General features: G+C 35.1%; 1 protein-coding gene across 5 annotated transcripts in view; it reads right to left on the bottom strand.

Annotated features, from left to right (window-relative positions):
- Nucleotides 1-12,867, bottom strand: part of TENM2 (teneurin transmembrane protein 2) — a gene marked incomplete at both ends in the record, with an annotated part of 986,019 nt that overhangs the window by 891,457 nt on the left and 81,695 nt on the right. For 4 of the 5 annotated variants that reach the window (XM_080698869.1, XM_080698870.1, XM_080698871.1 and 1 more), the window contains one exon: nucleotides 448-723. In XM_080698869.1, the coding sequence (XP_080554995.1) occupies nucleotides 448-723 (276 nt within the window). Of the gene's footprint in view, nucleotides 1-447; nucleotides 724-4,723; nucleotides 4,799-12,867 lie in introns of all 5 variants that reach the window. The other variant, XM_080698868.1, reaches the window with a different exon arrangement.

Here is a 12,867-nt window from a genome sequence, read left to right as displayed (position 1 = left end):
CTGGAAATGAAAGTCTAAGATAAGGTAGGATTCTTAAGAGATCTTCATGGAGGGAAAAAAATAAAAGCAACCCAGGTTGCCATTTACTGGGAAGGAGAAATCAATACAAAGACCTAGAAACTTGTAGACAGACGACATTCTCTAGGTACAGGTCACAGTTTATCAAGCTTCTTATTTTGTTACGTAATTTACTTGCTAATAAGACCAACCCTCTATACCTGCATACTGTGTTATCATCAAAATGTGATTTTAAAATTCTCTTCTCATTTCTTGTGTGCTGGAGGTTTGCAGGCTTATTCTCCCTCCTCCCCAGACCAGGTAGGCAAGATCAATTTGAAAGAAAATGAATGGTTTTATTACGCTCTTTATCAAAAGCCAAAAAACGTGCACACAGGCCCCCACCCTGCAGTCTGTGGATATTAGAAGGTACTGAAAAAGCAGACTTACCACTCTCATCATCTGACTTATTTTCATTGTCCGAATCAGTCAGGGTGAGCGCTGAGTTCTCACGACTGGACAGGCCGGAGCTGCGTCTGGACTTTATCCCTCTTCCCCACAGTCTGATAGCATGCTCAGGGGACATCCCTCCTTCGGTGTCCGAATCTGCATCAGACCCGGTGCTCAGGGAGTAACCCTGGTGAAGGATCCCCAGGTCGGAACAGTAGCCACTGCGGTGTGGGGAGGGTTCACAGATTCCTAGTTCCGCAAGGGTGAAGTTAGTTCCTAAGGGGATAGGGACAGAGAGAGAGAGAGAGAGAGAGAGAGAGAGAGAGAGAGAGAGAGAGAGAGAGAGAGAGAGAGAGAGAGAGAGAGAGAGAGAGAGAGAGAGAGAGAGAGAGAGAGAGATTAAAATGTGTACCATACTTTACAAATTAAATATACTCTTGCCTAAAAACAAAAATGTTGACTGTCGACTCAGCTTTCTCATCCAACAAATATATCTAATTTACTATGGTATAGGGGAAATAGGTCTTAGACAACAATATTCAGGATATTGGGGTAAATTTGAAACAAACAAACAAAAAAACCTTTCTAACTTATATCTGAGAAGGCTCAGATTTTATTTCGGCGATACTTTTAGGCATTCTGACACTGATGTCTTGGTAGCACTGTGTATCTGAAAGAACACTGTCCTTATCATAATAACTAATATTATACTAAATATTTATGTGGGCATCTTTTATTTTGTAACTTTCATTTTATATTTTAAAAGATAGCAACTTTGTGAAGATGATATAATTTGAGTCATTTTACAGATAAGGAAACCTAGGGCCAGAGAAGTATACCCAAAGGTTACCCATTTCTATGGTGCAGAACCTAAGATTCATCACCTTGAGATTTATTTTCATGCCCTCCCACCTCAACCCAGTAATAAATGAATTGTGGCTACAAGACCTGGAAGAGAGTCCTCATATTCCACTAGCAACAGTTTCATTCTGGGAATTTTGTGAACTTCATTCTTCTTGCCTTTTAAATCAGGGTATTAATCTCTTAAATTCCTCGGAGGATCACTGTACCCCCTCGTGTTTGTTTTTATTTTTAATGAATGCATGTAACAGGTTACAAAAAAATCAGCATTTAAGGAGAAAGACTAGTCCTTTTGTTTTTCAATGATGTCAAATAATTTTTCTTTGTAAATTCAAGTTAAAATCACCAGGAGGTTTAACCTATGGAGAACAAATGTATGAGTTCATATGGGGTATGCCCAGGGGTGAACCCATAGATGGAACAAAAAGAGAACAGGGATTTATTGAACTTTTGCATCACTATGTATGGGGCGCTGGGACAGGAATTTGGAAGGATTTATCTTATTTGAATCTTGTATAGCCAGGAGTGGCTGTTATAATTACTTTATAGAGTTTAAATATTGTGCCTGGGATCACAACTGGGCAAGAGGCAGATCCAGAAAATGGATCACCTTTGTATCTGCATACCCAAAGCCGGTGATTTTTCTACAGTGCTAAGCAGTCTCAATCAAAAGCCAACCCAGCAACACTTTTTTTTTTTGCACATTAAATGCTCTATTTATTTATGTGCTTTACTCTTCAGCTTCCTGAAGAGATATTTTAAGGTTTCAATGCAAATTAAATGGAATCACATAGTCCCCTCTATTTGCTGATATATAAAGCTGGGTTTCTTGCCTTTAACAAATTCATAACCAAATGACAAAAAAAAAATGCACTAAAGAAATGCACTTCAATCCTATGAGTGGAGGAAATCTTATAAATAACACCAAAATCAGGAGTCGGCCCTCTCCATGTATATTTATGACATTAGGGTCATTCTCTATCATCTATGTCTCTACACTTGATATAACTCAGCACTCTATAAAAATCCACATCCCTAATAGCATTTATTTATTCGTTCATTTACTTATTGTGTAATTGGAATTGAACCCAGTAACATTCTACCACTGAGCTGCACTCCTGACTCTTTTAATTAATTTGCTAATTAATTAATTTGTTCATTTATTTTTAAATTTGAAACAGGGCCTCATTAAGTTGCGAATGCTGGTGTATGACTTGCAATCTTTCTGCCTCATCCTCCTGTGTCCCTGGGATTACAGGCAAGTGCCAATATGATGGGCTTCACCTTTTACTTTAAAAAGTACCATACAACTATTTTATATTAATTTACTGTGAGTTTAAATTGTAATGCACTGATAGAGTTTTATTCTGAGTTTTTGCTTGTCTATCTTCATTGCACACCTATCTTCCCACAGCCTTATTTAATTGTGCAAATGGAACAAACCCAAATTCTATACATAATTGTCTCTGCAGAGTGAGACTTGTTTACTGGAGAGCTACCCCCAGCACAGGCGTCACCTGTGTGGGAAGAGGAAAGTCCTTACCACTGTGAGCACAGTGCCAAGAGGTTCTATTTATTCTCTGGGCATGGTTTATCAGGCCAGTCTGAAATTCCCTGCCTGGTGTACTTTGTTCCATTTGTATCCTTGCTAATTAGGCATTGTCTCATAATTGTGTAATAAACTGCATATTTCAGTCCCATCATCTATAAAAGAAAAGGTTTATCTCTATTTGATATTGAAAGACCTTTCTCTCTATTGTCATTCCCTTGTTCTGAAATAATTGGAAAAATTTATTTTGTTTAACATTAACATCCTCCCATATTATCTTTAGAGTTCATGAAATATATTGCTTCTGTTTCCTTTAATAAATGAAAACAATCCAAATTAAAATGTGCTTTAAAATGATAGATCATTTAAGCTGTATAATCTCACTTCAACTGGAGTGAGCCTGTGTAGAGGTAGTTTTCCTGAGAGTTTATCCCCATCTTATTGTCTAGCTCAAGGCTCAACAAACTTCTGGGAAAAAATGGAATAGTTATTTGAGGCAAGGATGCTTTTTTAGGAGGTCAATGGTTTGGTCAATGTTAGTGATAACAGATAATAGTAGGCTAAGACCACAAGAAAGCATGAGATAAACATGGTGGCCAACTTCACCAAATTGCAACCATGATAAAAGTATTCAAATGGTTATTTTTAGGTTGAAACAAACTTGAAATCTATCATGGATCAAATAAAAAGTGACATACATTTTAAAGTATTTACAAGTGAGAGCAAACAAACAAACAAACAAACAATGTACACTTTAACTCAGAGCTTCCAAGCCCCAAATAAGTAGCACTTATTAAGCTGGGTATGGTGGTGCATGCTTGTAATTCCAATACTTAGAAGGCCGAGACAGGATTGTATGTTCTTGGCCAGCCTCAACAACTTAGTGAGGCCCTCTGCAACTTAGTGTGACCCTGTTTCAAAATAAAGAATAAAAAATAGGGCTGGGTATGTGGCTCAGGGGTAGAATGACCCTGGGTTCAATCCCCAGGACTGAAAAAAATAAGAGCAGCATTGCAAAGAAAACTAGAAACCCTACATCAAATTTACAAAGAAAAAATAAGTGAGTAATTTCATATTTAATTATAGAAAGATAAATTTTCACCTAAAAACAAAATTGTTTACTCAAAAAGTTACCAACTAAACCCATCTTCAACTTCAAATAAGACCATCTCTCCCCAATGCCAAAACTCTACCCCTCTCCAGTACCTAATTTGGTTATCTTTCTGGTCTACCCTAATACAAAAAAGTAGAAACTTCTTTTTAATTACCTGGGGCAGATTCTGGACCAAGCCTCACTTAGTTTGGCTGGCTTACCATATAAAGTTGGTGAGCCAGACACAGAGGTCAAAAGGAAAATCTGATCTACTATTGATTAAATCATTCAACAAATATTTATTGTTCTAGCACTGTATGAGGCATCAGGAATGTAGTAGTGAGTATTATAAAAATACAGTCTATGACATTTACAATCTAATTGTGAAGGAGACATCAATCAAAGAATCACAACACAAAGTACAATCTATAAGGTAATAAATACTGTATAAGGAAAAGGACAGGGAGCCATGAAAGGTCATGTAGGGTCCAACCCTTCATACATTCACAGCTTTTCCACCAGACGTCCATCTGGTGGGGGTTGAACACTTGGAGACACTGGGAATTTGCTCCACTGAGAAGCTATCATGACCCTGTCGATTTGGTCTGCCCATCCCATTTTTCCATATATATTCTCCTATCTGAACTGATTTCAGACAGCCAGTTTTCAATTTTATCTTACAGCATGAAACCCCAGGTTACATACTTTTGCTTAGAGTATAAAAGACTGTGGGGGAATTTTAGTACTATGTGAACTTATTGTTTTGCACTTACTTTGCTCATTGATGGAAGACTGATTCTGCTCTAATTCATCTTGTGTAATTATGTCTTTATTAAACTCCATGGCAGCTTTGAATGGAAGAGAAAGACCAGTCACTGTGTGATTCTCCAAGCTAAGATTTCTAGTGGAAAACAGTCAATACTTTATTCTTTCTTTACTATCTTACAGAAAGGTAAAGAAGAGGCACAATAGTTCAATATTTGTGGAACACATGTTAACCCTCTACCTGTCTCCAACTTCCCTGATACTGTTGATTAAAGTGGATGTAGCTGATGTGTCAAATTCATTTGATTTCAGGTATATATTTTATGGCTATTGCCAGTCCCACTTTCCATTATGGCCCCATATTATGATATGAAGACCAAAGTCAATATTTTTACAGTTGAATAATGACATAAAATCTATATTTACATCACACAATTTTATTATGATTTAAGGTATCATGGGAAAATCTTAATGTCTAAAATCTGTTAGGTGATCAGGATAGAGGAACACAATTCTCTTTTGCTTTAGGTAGAGTTTCATTGATTATAACTGCAGTGTATAACCCATATCTTCTTCACAAAAGTTTCAGAGAGAAATTTAGCCAAAGACACTGAAAGTTGTCCCCTGACCCACTAATTCTTTTCAGGGACATAAGTCCAAGGAAAGATAAATCAGTGCACTGTGATCATGGCTTTAGTTTCCAAGTTTTTACCAACATCTCACACTTTGAAATAACCTTTAAGCACATATGTAGCTAAGTCAGAATTATCATGTCATGGTAATACCAGGGTATACAAATAGCACTGAAAATGTCAGCGTTTGAACAGATTTTCCACTATGAGGGCAAGAAGATAAAAGTTAACTGTGGTAATGGGTGGAATACGATATAGAAAAGTATTATCTAAATATTACTAACTAAACCCCTAAATGTAAGAGAAGAAATTTTACCTAGGGATGTAAATCTATTACAACATCAAAACAGTCACTAATGACTATTTATAAAATTAATCCCCACCCATCCTTGTCCAGTTACTACCAACATCTCTTCTTATACCAACTACAATTTCAATGTCTATGTCACCAATTACTTGCTGATAGCAGAAAAGAACATGATACCAAAGTGAGATGGAATTGTAAAGTATATACTAATGCAGATTTTCATGAAGTCAGCAAAGGTGATGCTTAAAAATAAAAAAATAAATAAAAAATGAGCCACAGGGACCATAAGCAAGGCCAGAGTATCAAGATCTAATAAATTAATGCAACAAGAGAGAATACAAATTATATTGTCAGCATGAGGATGGGATCTTTAGAAGATAATTTCACCGATTCCTGGTTCTGTATTTACATAAAATATCCTCTTTCCCTCAACTCTTAACAGAAAATTTAGCTAAGATTTTGGGACCTTATATATAACAATTACATAAAACTCTTTAAAGGGAGAAAGACAAGGCAGACCTTTTAGGATCCTGGGATCTAAGAAATTGCAAGGTGATGAATCCCCAGTGGTTTTATTCTGCCTTCTGTATCCCAAATCTGATGGTGAAAATACCTGTGAATTGGACCTACCATGGTGATCCAGGACATTCTTCCTCTCCTAGAAGTCATGTCTTTCCCAATGGCTGCATGATGGTGTCAGTGGAGACTATGGGGTGAGGGGTGGGTGTGTGTGTGTGTGTGTGTGTGTGTGTGTGTGTGTGTGTGTGTGTGTGTGTTGGGGGGTTCTGCACTTCTGTCCTCATGACTTCCTGCTGGAATCTCTGAGTGCTGATTTTAGTTTCACTGCAATGGTCAGAATAGGCTGAGTGGAGAAATGTAAGCAAGTCCTCTTCTTCCTCTCAGCCAGGTGGGTATGATGGAGGCCTTCCTAGGAGGCTGAGACCCACTTCTACGCAGCAGCACTGAGGTAACACCCCCACTTCACTCTCCCCCGGCTGCCCTGGCAGAGGACACTAAGTGGGGATTCAGGACTTTCTCCCCACATTTCTCAGCGGCTCAGTGCCAGAGGAGATCTACTAAAATGGAAGGTTTAAATAAAATCTGGAGTTTCATCACGCAGCACCTCAATGACTCGGCATGCAGTAAAAATCCCAACTTGAAAGAGGAAAGATAATTATTTAAATTAAAGGTTAATAAGAAGCCCCTAGGAAAACTAATGAATCCATCAAATAATTTTTTTTGCGAACATTGACCCTCTATGATCATGCTGAAAAATGCAAGCCTAAAGTGAAGAATGTAATATTATACAACCACACCATTTTCAGATAAAATATACATAATTCCCCAGTTCAAGATTGTTTTTCTTTATCATTTTGAAAAAAGCACACATTTCTAAGTAAACAGTGTTAAAAATAAACTAAAATGTACTCTTGACTAGCAGTTTGGTTTATTGAATATAAGTTTGTAATAAATTATTTTTCTATTTAGTATTAAATATTGGTTACTTTAAACATTAATTCCTTTCTTAAGCGGACTTTTTCTAGAATCATTTATCCTAAAACAAAGAGAATCTCTTATAAACAAACATTGGTCACTTTTTTTGAGCAAATGTTAGATTTTACACTTTCAAGTCAGGAATAAATGTGGACTCTATTTTTTTTAGAAGATGTTTACAAAAAAAGATAGAAATCATAATGTTCTAGTCCTTTTTATCAAAATAATTGAAGTAATCTGACAGATTCCTTAGCTTTTGTCAAACAGAATGTTATAAAATATGGCAATTGTAAGTGGAAAGATATAATATTTATTTCAATTTGATAAATCAAAATGTTGCCAAATTGTCACTTTGTATTTAAAATATCTTGTATTTAAATGTTGAGCAATTATAGGCATGTATGAGCTATACAAAATAATCAGTCTAAAACAATTACCATTGCCTAAAACATTGTTTTCACACAAATATAAACAACTATGTATTTGTATATGCAATGATGAAAATTTCAAAAGCCACTGAAGAAAATATTTATAAATTCTAATGTTTTATGCTTGCATATACTAAAATTCTTCACATAAACGTTCTTAATGCCCTTCTAAAGTTCATCGGCTTTTACACATTCAGATATTTTCTCAAATGTTGACAAAACTTCACCCAAAATCCAGTAGCTTAAAACTACAGAGTAGGTAGACTCACATCATTATTCATAAAAATGGAAACCAAATATTTATAGTTCAAAAATGCACTTTAAGATTCACAATTTTCTTTCATGTGCAATACCTAAGGTGTTAATATTTTCAGGTTTTTAAACTTTCAGACCAATTACTTTAAGCTTTCTGAATGTCTGGTGTGTCAAAACATCTACAGTTTGTAACTGGAAGCATTCTGATGAGAGTAAACACGGTCTAAATCAAGGAAAGGCCAAAATGGCCGGGAAAGCCAGGAGGATTTCCAGCATCCATAAGTTTCCTCAGAAGGTGCACAACTTTCAAACAGAAAGGTGAACGTGACATTCTGCTCTGAGGTGGTGGCATTTTCCCATTCCAACCTAAAAGAAGCCCAATTTGGAAACCCCAAAAGCCGTTACAACAAAAAGGTCTTTCTGAACAACTGGCAGCTCATAAATAGAAATTAAATGGCCAAAGAACCTCACTCGTTGGAGACTTTCCTGCTGAGGGAAATTCCAGCAAGATTGCAAATCAATGCAAGTATCCAAAGTCTGCCAATCAGTCATTCTGTGTGAGCGCATTACAAATGCACCCAGTCATCTGACTGGTGAGGCTCTGTGTTTCCAAACAGTTTTTTAATTGGGAGTGGGGGTTGGAGAGCAGAGCACTATGAGTTAGCTGGGCTACTTTAGCTGTCCCACTTTTTAGAAGCACTACTATGTTAGGTTACATTGACAGAGGGCTTCATACTGTGGCTGACATGGTCCTAAATGCTTTTATATAGAGTTATTCAATTAATTGGCATAGCATCCCTATGAACATAGTATATACAGCCTAAAGTTAAAAGAGAGGAAGCTATCGTATCTACTTTAAAACCATATGCTTTTGAAAGTCGTAAAATTCTTAGAATTAATTACTTCTGCTGTGTCTCCATTCACTCAGTGGTACCATGTCCATCAAAGAGCAGCTACCTTCATAGGTTGCACGAAATTACATGAAGCAGGTAAAAATTCTCAATCTTTGCCTGCCACAGAGTAACCACATGCCATTTGTAGCCAGCATGATGATCATCAGTTTACAGATGATGAAAGGGGCTTTATTTCTTGATTAAAGGATTACTGACAGTTCCCATTTTTCTTGAGTTGATTTAGAAAATTGGGGAACAATGACTTTTAGAGAAACATGCCCTTTCCATTTATGGTTCAAATGAGTTGGCCCAAAGTTATCCCTGTATTTTTGAGTTTTTAAAAATTTCTATTATATTTTTAGAATGCTACATTTATGTTCATTCATCATATTGTTTTTGTGCCTCTACAGGATTGGTTTCACTAGTGATGATGTTTCGTTCAACAAAACAAAATTTGCTTTTCTGATCCAATCCAATATATGTATACATATAGATATATGTCTGTATATGTTTTTAGTCTCATTCCTACTGTCTGTACACAAATTATCCATTATTTTGAGTTCATTAAATTGTCTTTTCTATATCCTTAAACTTTGATCTGTTATATATTTATATCCAGCAATGCTTCATTTTTACTATAAACATTTCAGGCTATACATTTTTATACATTGCCTCTGATTTGCTTTTTTATTTCTTTAAAAATTTAAACTTTGCCAGGCATGGTGGCGTATGCTTGTAATCTCAGCGCTTGGGAGGCTGAGACAGGAGGATCACACAGGTTCAAAGCCAGCCTCAGCTACTTAGTGAGGCTCTCAGCAACTTAGTGAGACCCTGTTTCCAAATAATATAAGATAGGTCTGGGAGTATAGCCCGGAACTAGAAAAGCCCCTGGATTCTCCCTACAGTTTTAGTAATGCTTGCTTTTTGTCTATTTTATAGATACATGTATGTTTAGAGAGATTGAACATTTGATCATATGATAAAATTAACATTTTATCCTTAATTAATACTAAATTTATTACTCCTAAAGACTTTTTAGGTGATACATGTTTTCATAATATTCATTGAATATTAATGAAAATATAGCCATTTCAATATTTCTTCCAAATTGTTATAGGTTTATGAAGCTATCCTTTCAACATATGTTAGATCAATAACAATATTCTTTCATTTGAGACTAGAGGAATTTGTGTGTTTTCCTTTAGTCTTGACTCTTCTTAAGGGTTTATCACTTTTACCACTATTTTTAAATGACCAGTTTTTATATTTGTGTTTGATATATTCCATTATTACTTTCTACTTCTGTAATTTTGATCTCATTCATTTACCTCTACTTACTTTGGGATTTGTTCATCTCCTTCTTGGTTTCTGAGGCACAAGTGTAGAGCAATGGTCTGATAATAACATTTTTTCTTCAATAAGTATGCATACCTATACTTTTTCCATCCTTACCCCTATCCCACTAATTTGGATATAGTGTACTCTCATGATCAACCATTTGCAAATATTTTCTACCTTTTCATGTATTGACCTATTTGTTAGCTTTGAATATAAGATTACATTTCTAAGTATCTGGGACTTGGTTAAATTTCTGTTATTCATTACCCAATGGACAGAAAATCAACTGGATGGGATATTCAGCTTACACTTTTCATAGGCCAGCCTATGATACGCACTGGGGAATGCCCCTGTTTAAACCAGTAATCCTGGTAGTCCTAGAGTGTGTGGAGTCCTCTAGATATCTATTAGGCCAAGGTGATTGACAATGTTGCTCAAAATCTGTATTCACTCGCTGATATTTTTGGTTGAGATGGTTTATAAGTGACTGAGGAGGCAAACCTGTTATTATGATTTTTTTCTTCTTCTTTCTTTCTTTACTGTTATACTTTTTGCTTCTTCTCGTATAATCCATAACTTGTCTACCTCCTCCTCCCATCTCCTTTTGTTTCTATAAAACATTACTAAGCATTACTAGACTTTATATCTTAATAAACCAACACTTTTATCAATTTGAAATATTTATTTTCCTCTATTATTGCTTGTAGTCCTCAATTTTATTTTGCTTCATAAAAATAGTGAGGCATGCATTATTTTTATCACAAATGATAAATATGAGATACATCTCTTTCCATTTGTTTACTTACAACTCTTCTGTCTCTATATTTGACATTTATCTTTTATAGTCATTCTATAATTTAGGACCAGCTATTCAAGTAATCTTACAATCACTGTCATTTAATTAGTATTAACAACCCATTTATATTTAATATGTTTTTAGATATGGCTCCATTTAGACTTACTATGTTGTTAGGTTTTTCCTGTTTGTCCCTTCTCCTCAACATACTTTCTTTCCCAGTCTCTTATGGATTAATAAAATTTCTAAAATCTCCTTTAAAATTTTCTATGAGCTTTCTAGATAGCTCTTTATGTGTAATTTTGGGTATTCTAGGGATTACAATATGTACGTTGTATCTGTCTAAGATTCTAATCCTACTAAACACAAGCTATGCCTCTAAATTCTATGAATTCAATATTTCTTAATTTTAAACTTTCTCAGATATTGCCTTCTTTTAAATATTTACTTCCAAACTTCCTACCCTTCTTACTACTCAAGTTAAATAGTCCTCCTACTATCCTTCTTATCATTTAATTAATTAATTAATTAATTTAGTTATTTACTTATTTATTTATTTATTTATTGTGGTACTGGGGGTGGAACCCAGGGGCTTTTCTACCTCTGGGCTCTACTCCCAGACCTATTTTATACTATGGAAACAGGGTCTCACTAAGTTGCTGAGAGCCTCACTAAGTAGCTGAGGCTGGGTTTGAATCTGTGTGATCCTTCTGTCTCAGCCTCCCAACTGATGGGATTATAAGCATGCACCACCAACCTGGCCCTTCTTCTCCTTTAATTGCCAATATTTTAATTTTACCTTTGTGCATTCTTTTGCTAATTTCTTAATTTATTTTTTCTAGTCAACTCTCTCTTTAATTGTTCCTGAGCTCCTCTTTACTTTAAAAACTAAACTTTTAAAAATTTTAACAATTTGTATTTTATTTGTAAGATGTATACTGCTTTTCAAGTGTTTTCATTCAGCTTTCCCATTATACATGGGTGACCACCTATGTCTGATAGATTCTATTTATTAATTGTTTTAAGACTTGAAAGGTCAAAATTATTTATTATTCTAATTCTTAATTATGTAGGTTTAATGTCTTATGTACTAAATAATTTAATGTTAGTTAACATAGGTTTATTTTAATTCTTAAAATCACAAGGGCCTAAACTGATGATTCTTGACTCTTGAAAAGATTGGTATTTGCTTCTGTCCCAGGCATGTGTTAGTATTCATTGTATATCTCTTCAGATAAGCTATCTTACCATGGGAACCTCAATATTCTCATTGTCCCTTGCTCCAAGCCCAAGGCTGACTTCCCAATTGGAGTTCTGACAGCAGCCATGCCTCTCAATGGAAGCCAACTATGGGCTTGCCATTCTGTGCTCACATTTTTAACTTAGTTCATGGTTATTTCTCATTTTATTTTTCATTTATTAATTTATTTTTTACCTGCCAAGAGACTTCTCTTACTTACTGAGAGGACTAGTTTGTTGTTCTAGTCAAGCTATTTATTACTATGTTTCAATACTCTGACCTGTCAAACCAGAGAATAGTAGTACTTGCCTCATATAGTCAGTATATAAAACATGCATATAAATTCAGAAAATTCTAGACCCGAACAAGAAGTCACTAAGTATTAACTATTATTTTAACATTATTATTTAAGCAGTATGTACAAATCCACAAAATAATGGCCAATGAAATGGAATCCCATTTTTAAATTTATTCTACAATGTAAACAGAATGTGGTTTCTAGTTATGATGTGTATATTTAGGTATATTTAGTGTTTAGTTCCTTAAGTCATGGAATACCCTTCTTTCTCAGAGTAACACAAAGATATTTTATATATCTAAGGAGAAGCTACCAACTTTATGTGAGGTTTTTGACAAAGGCAAATGACATTTGCATTCACGGCACTCAGTAAGGTCCCTGTTTCCATCATGCTCTTGATGTTTTGAAAACATTTTGACTTTCTCATCACAGAAGGATTATTCTAGATCTCAAGAGTTAATTAACTCATCT

The sequence above is a fragment of the Muscardinus avellanarius genome, assembly GCF_963383645.1.
Source record: "Muscardinus avellanarius genome assembly, chromosome: 7".
NCBI lineage: Eukaryota > Metazoa > Chordata > Mammalia > Rodentia > Gliridae > Muscardinus > Muscardinus avellanarius.
This window is presented reverse-complemented; position numbering and strand designations above follow the sequence as displayed.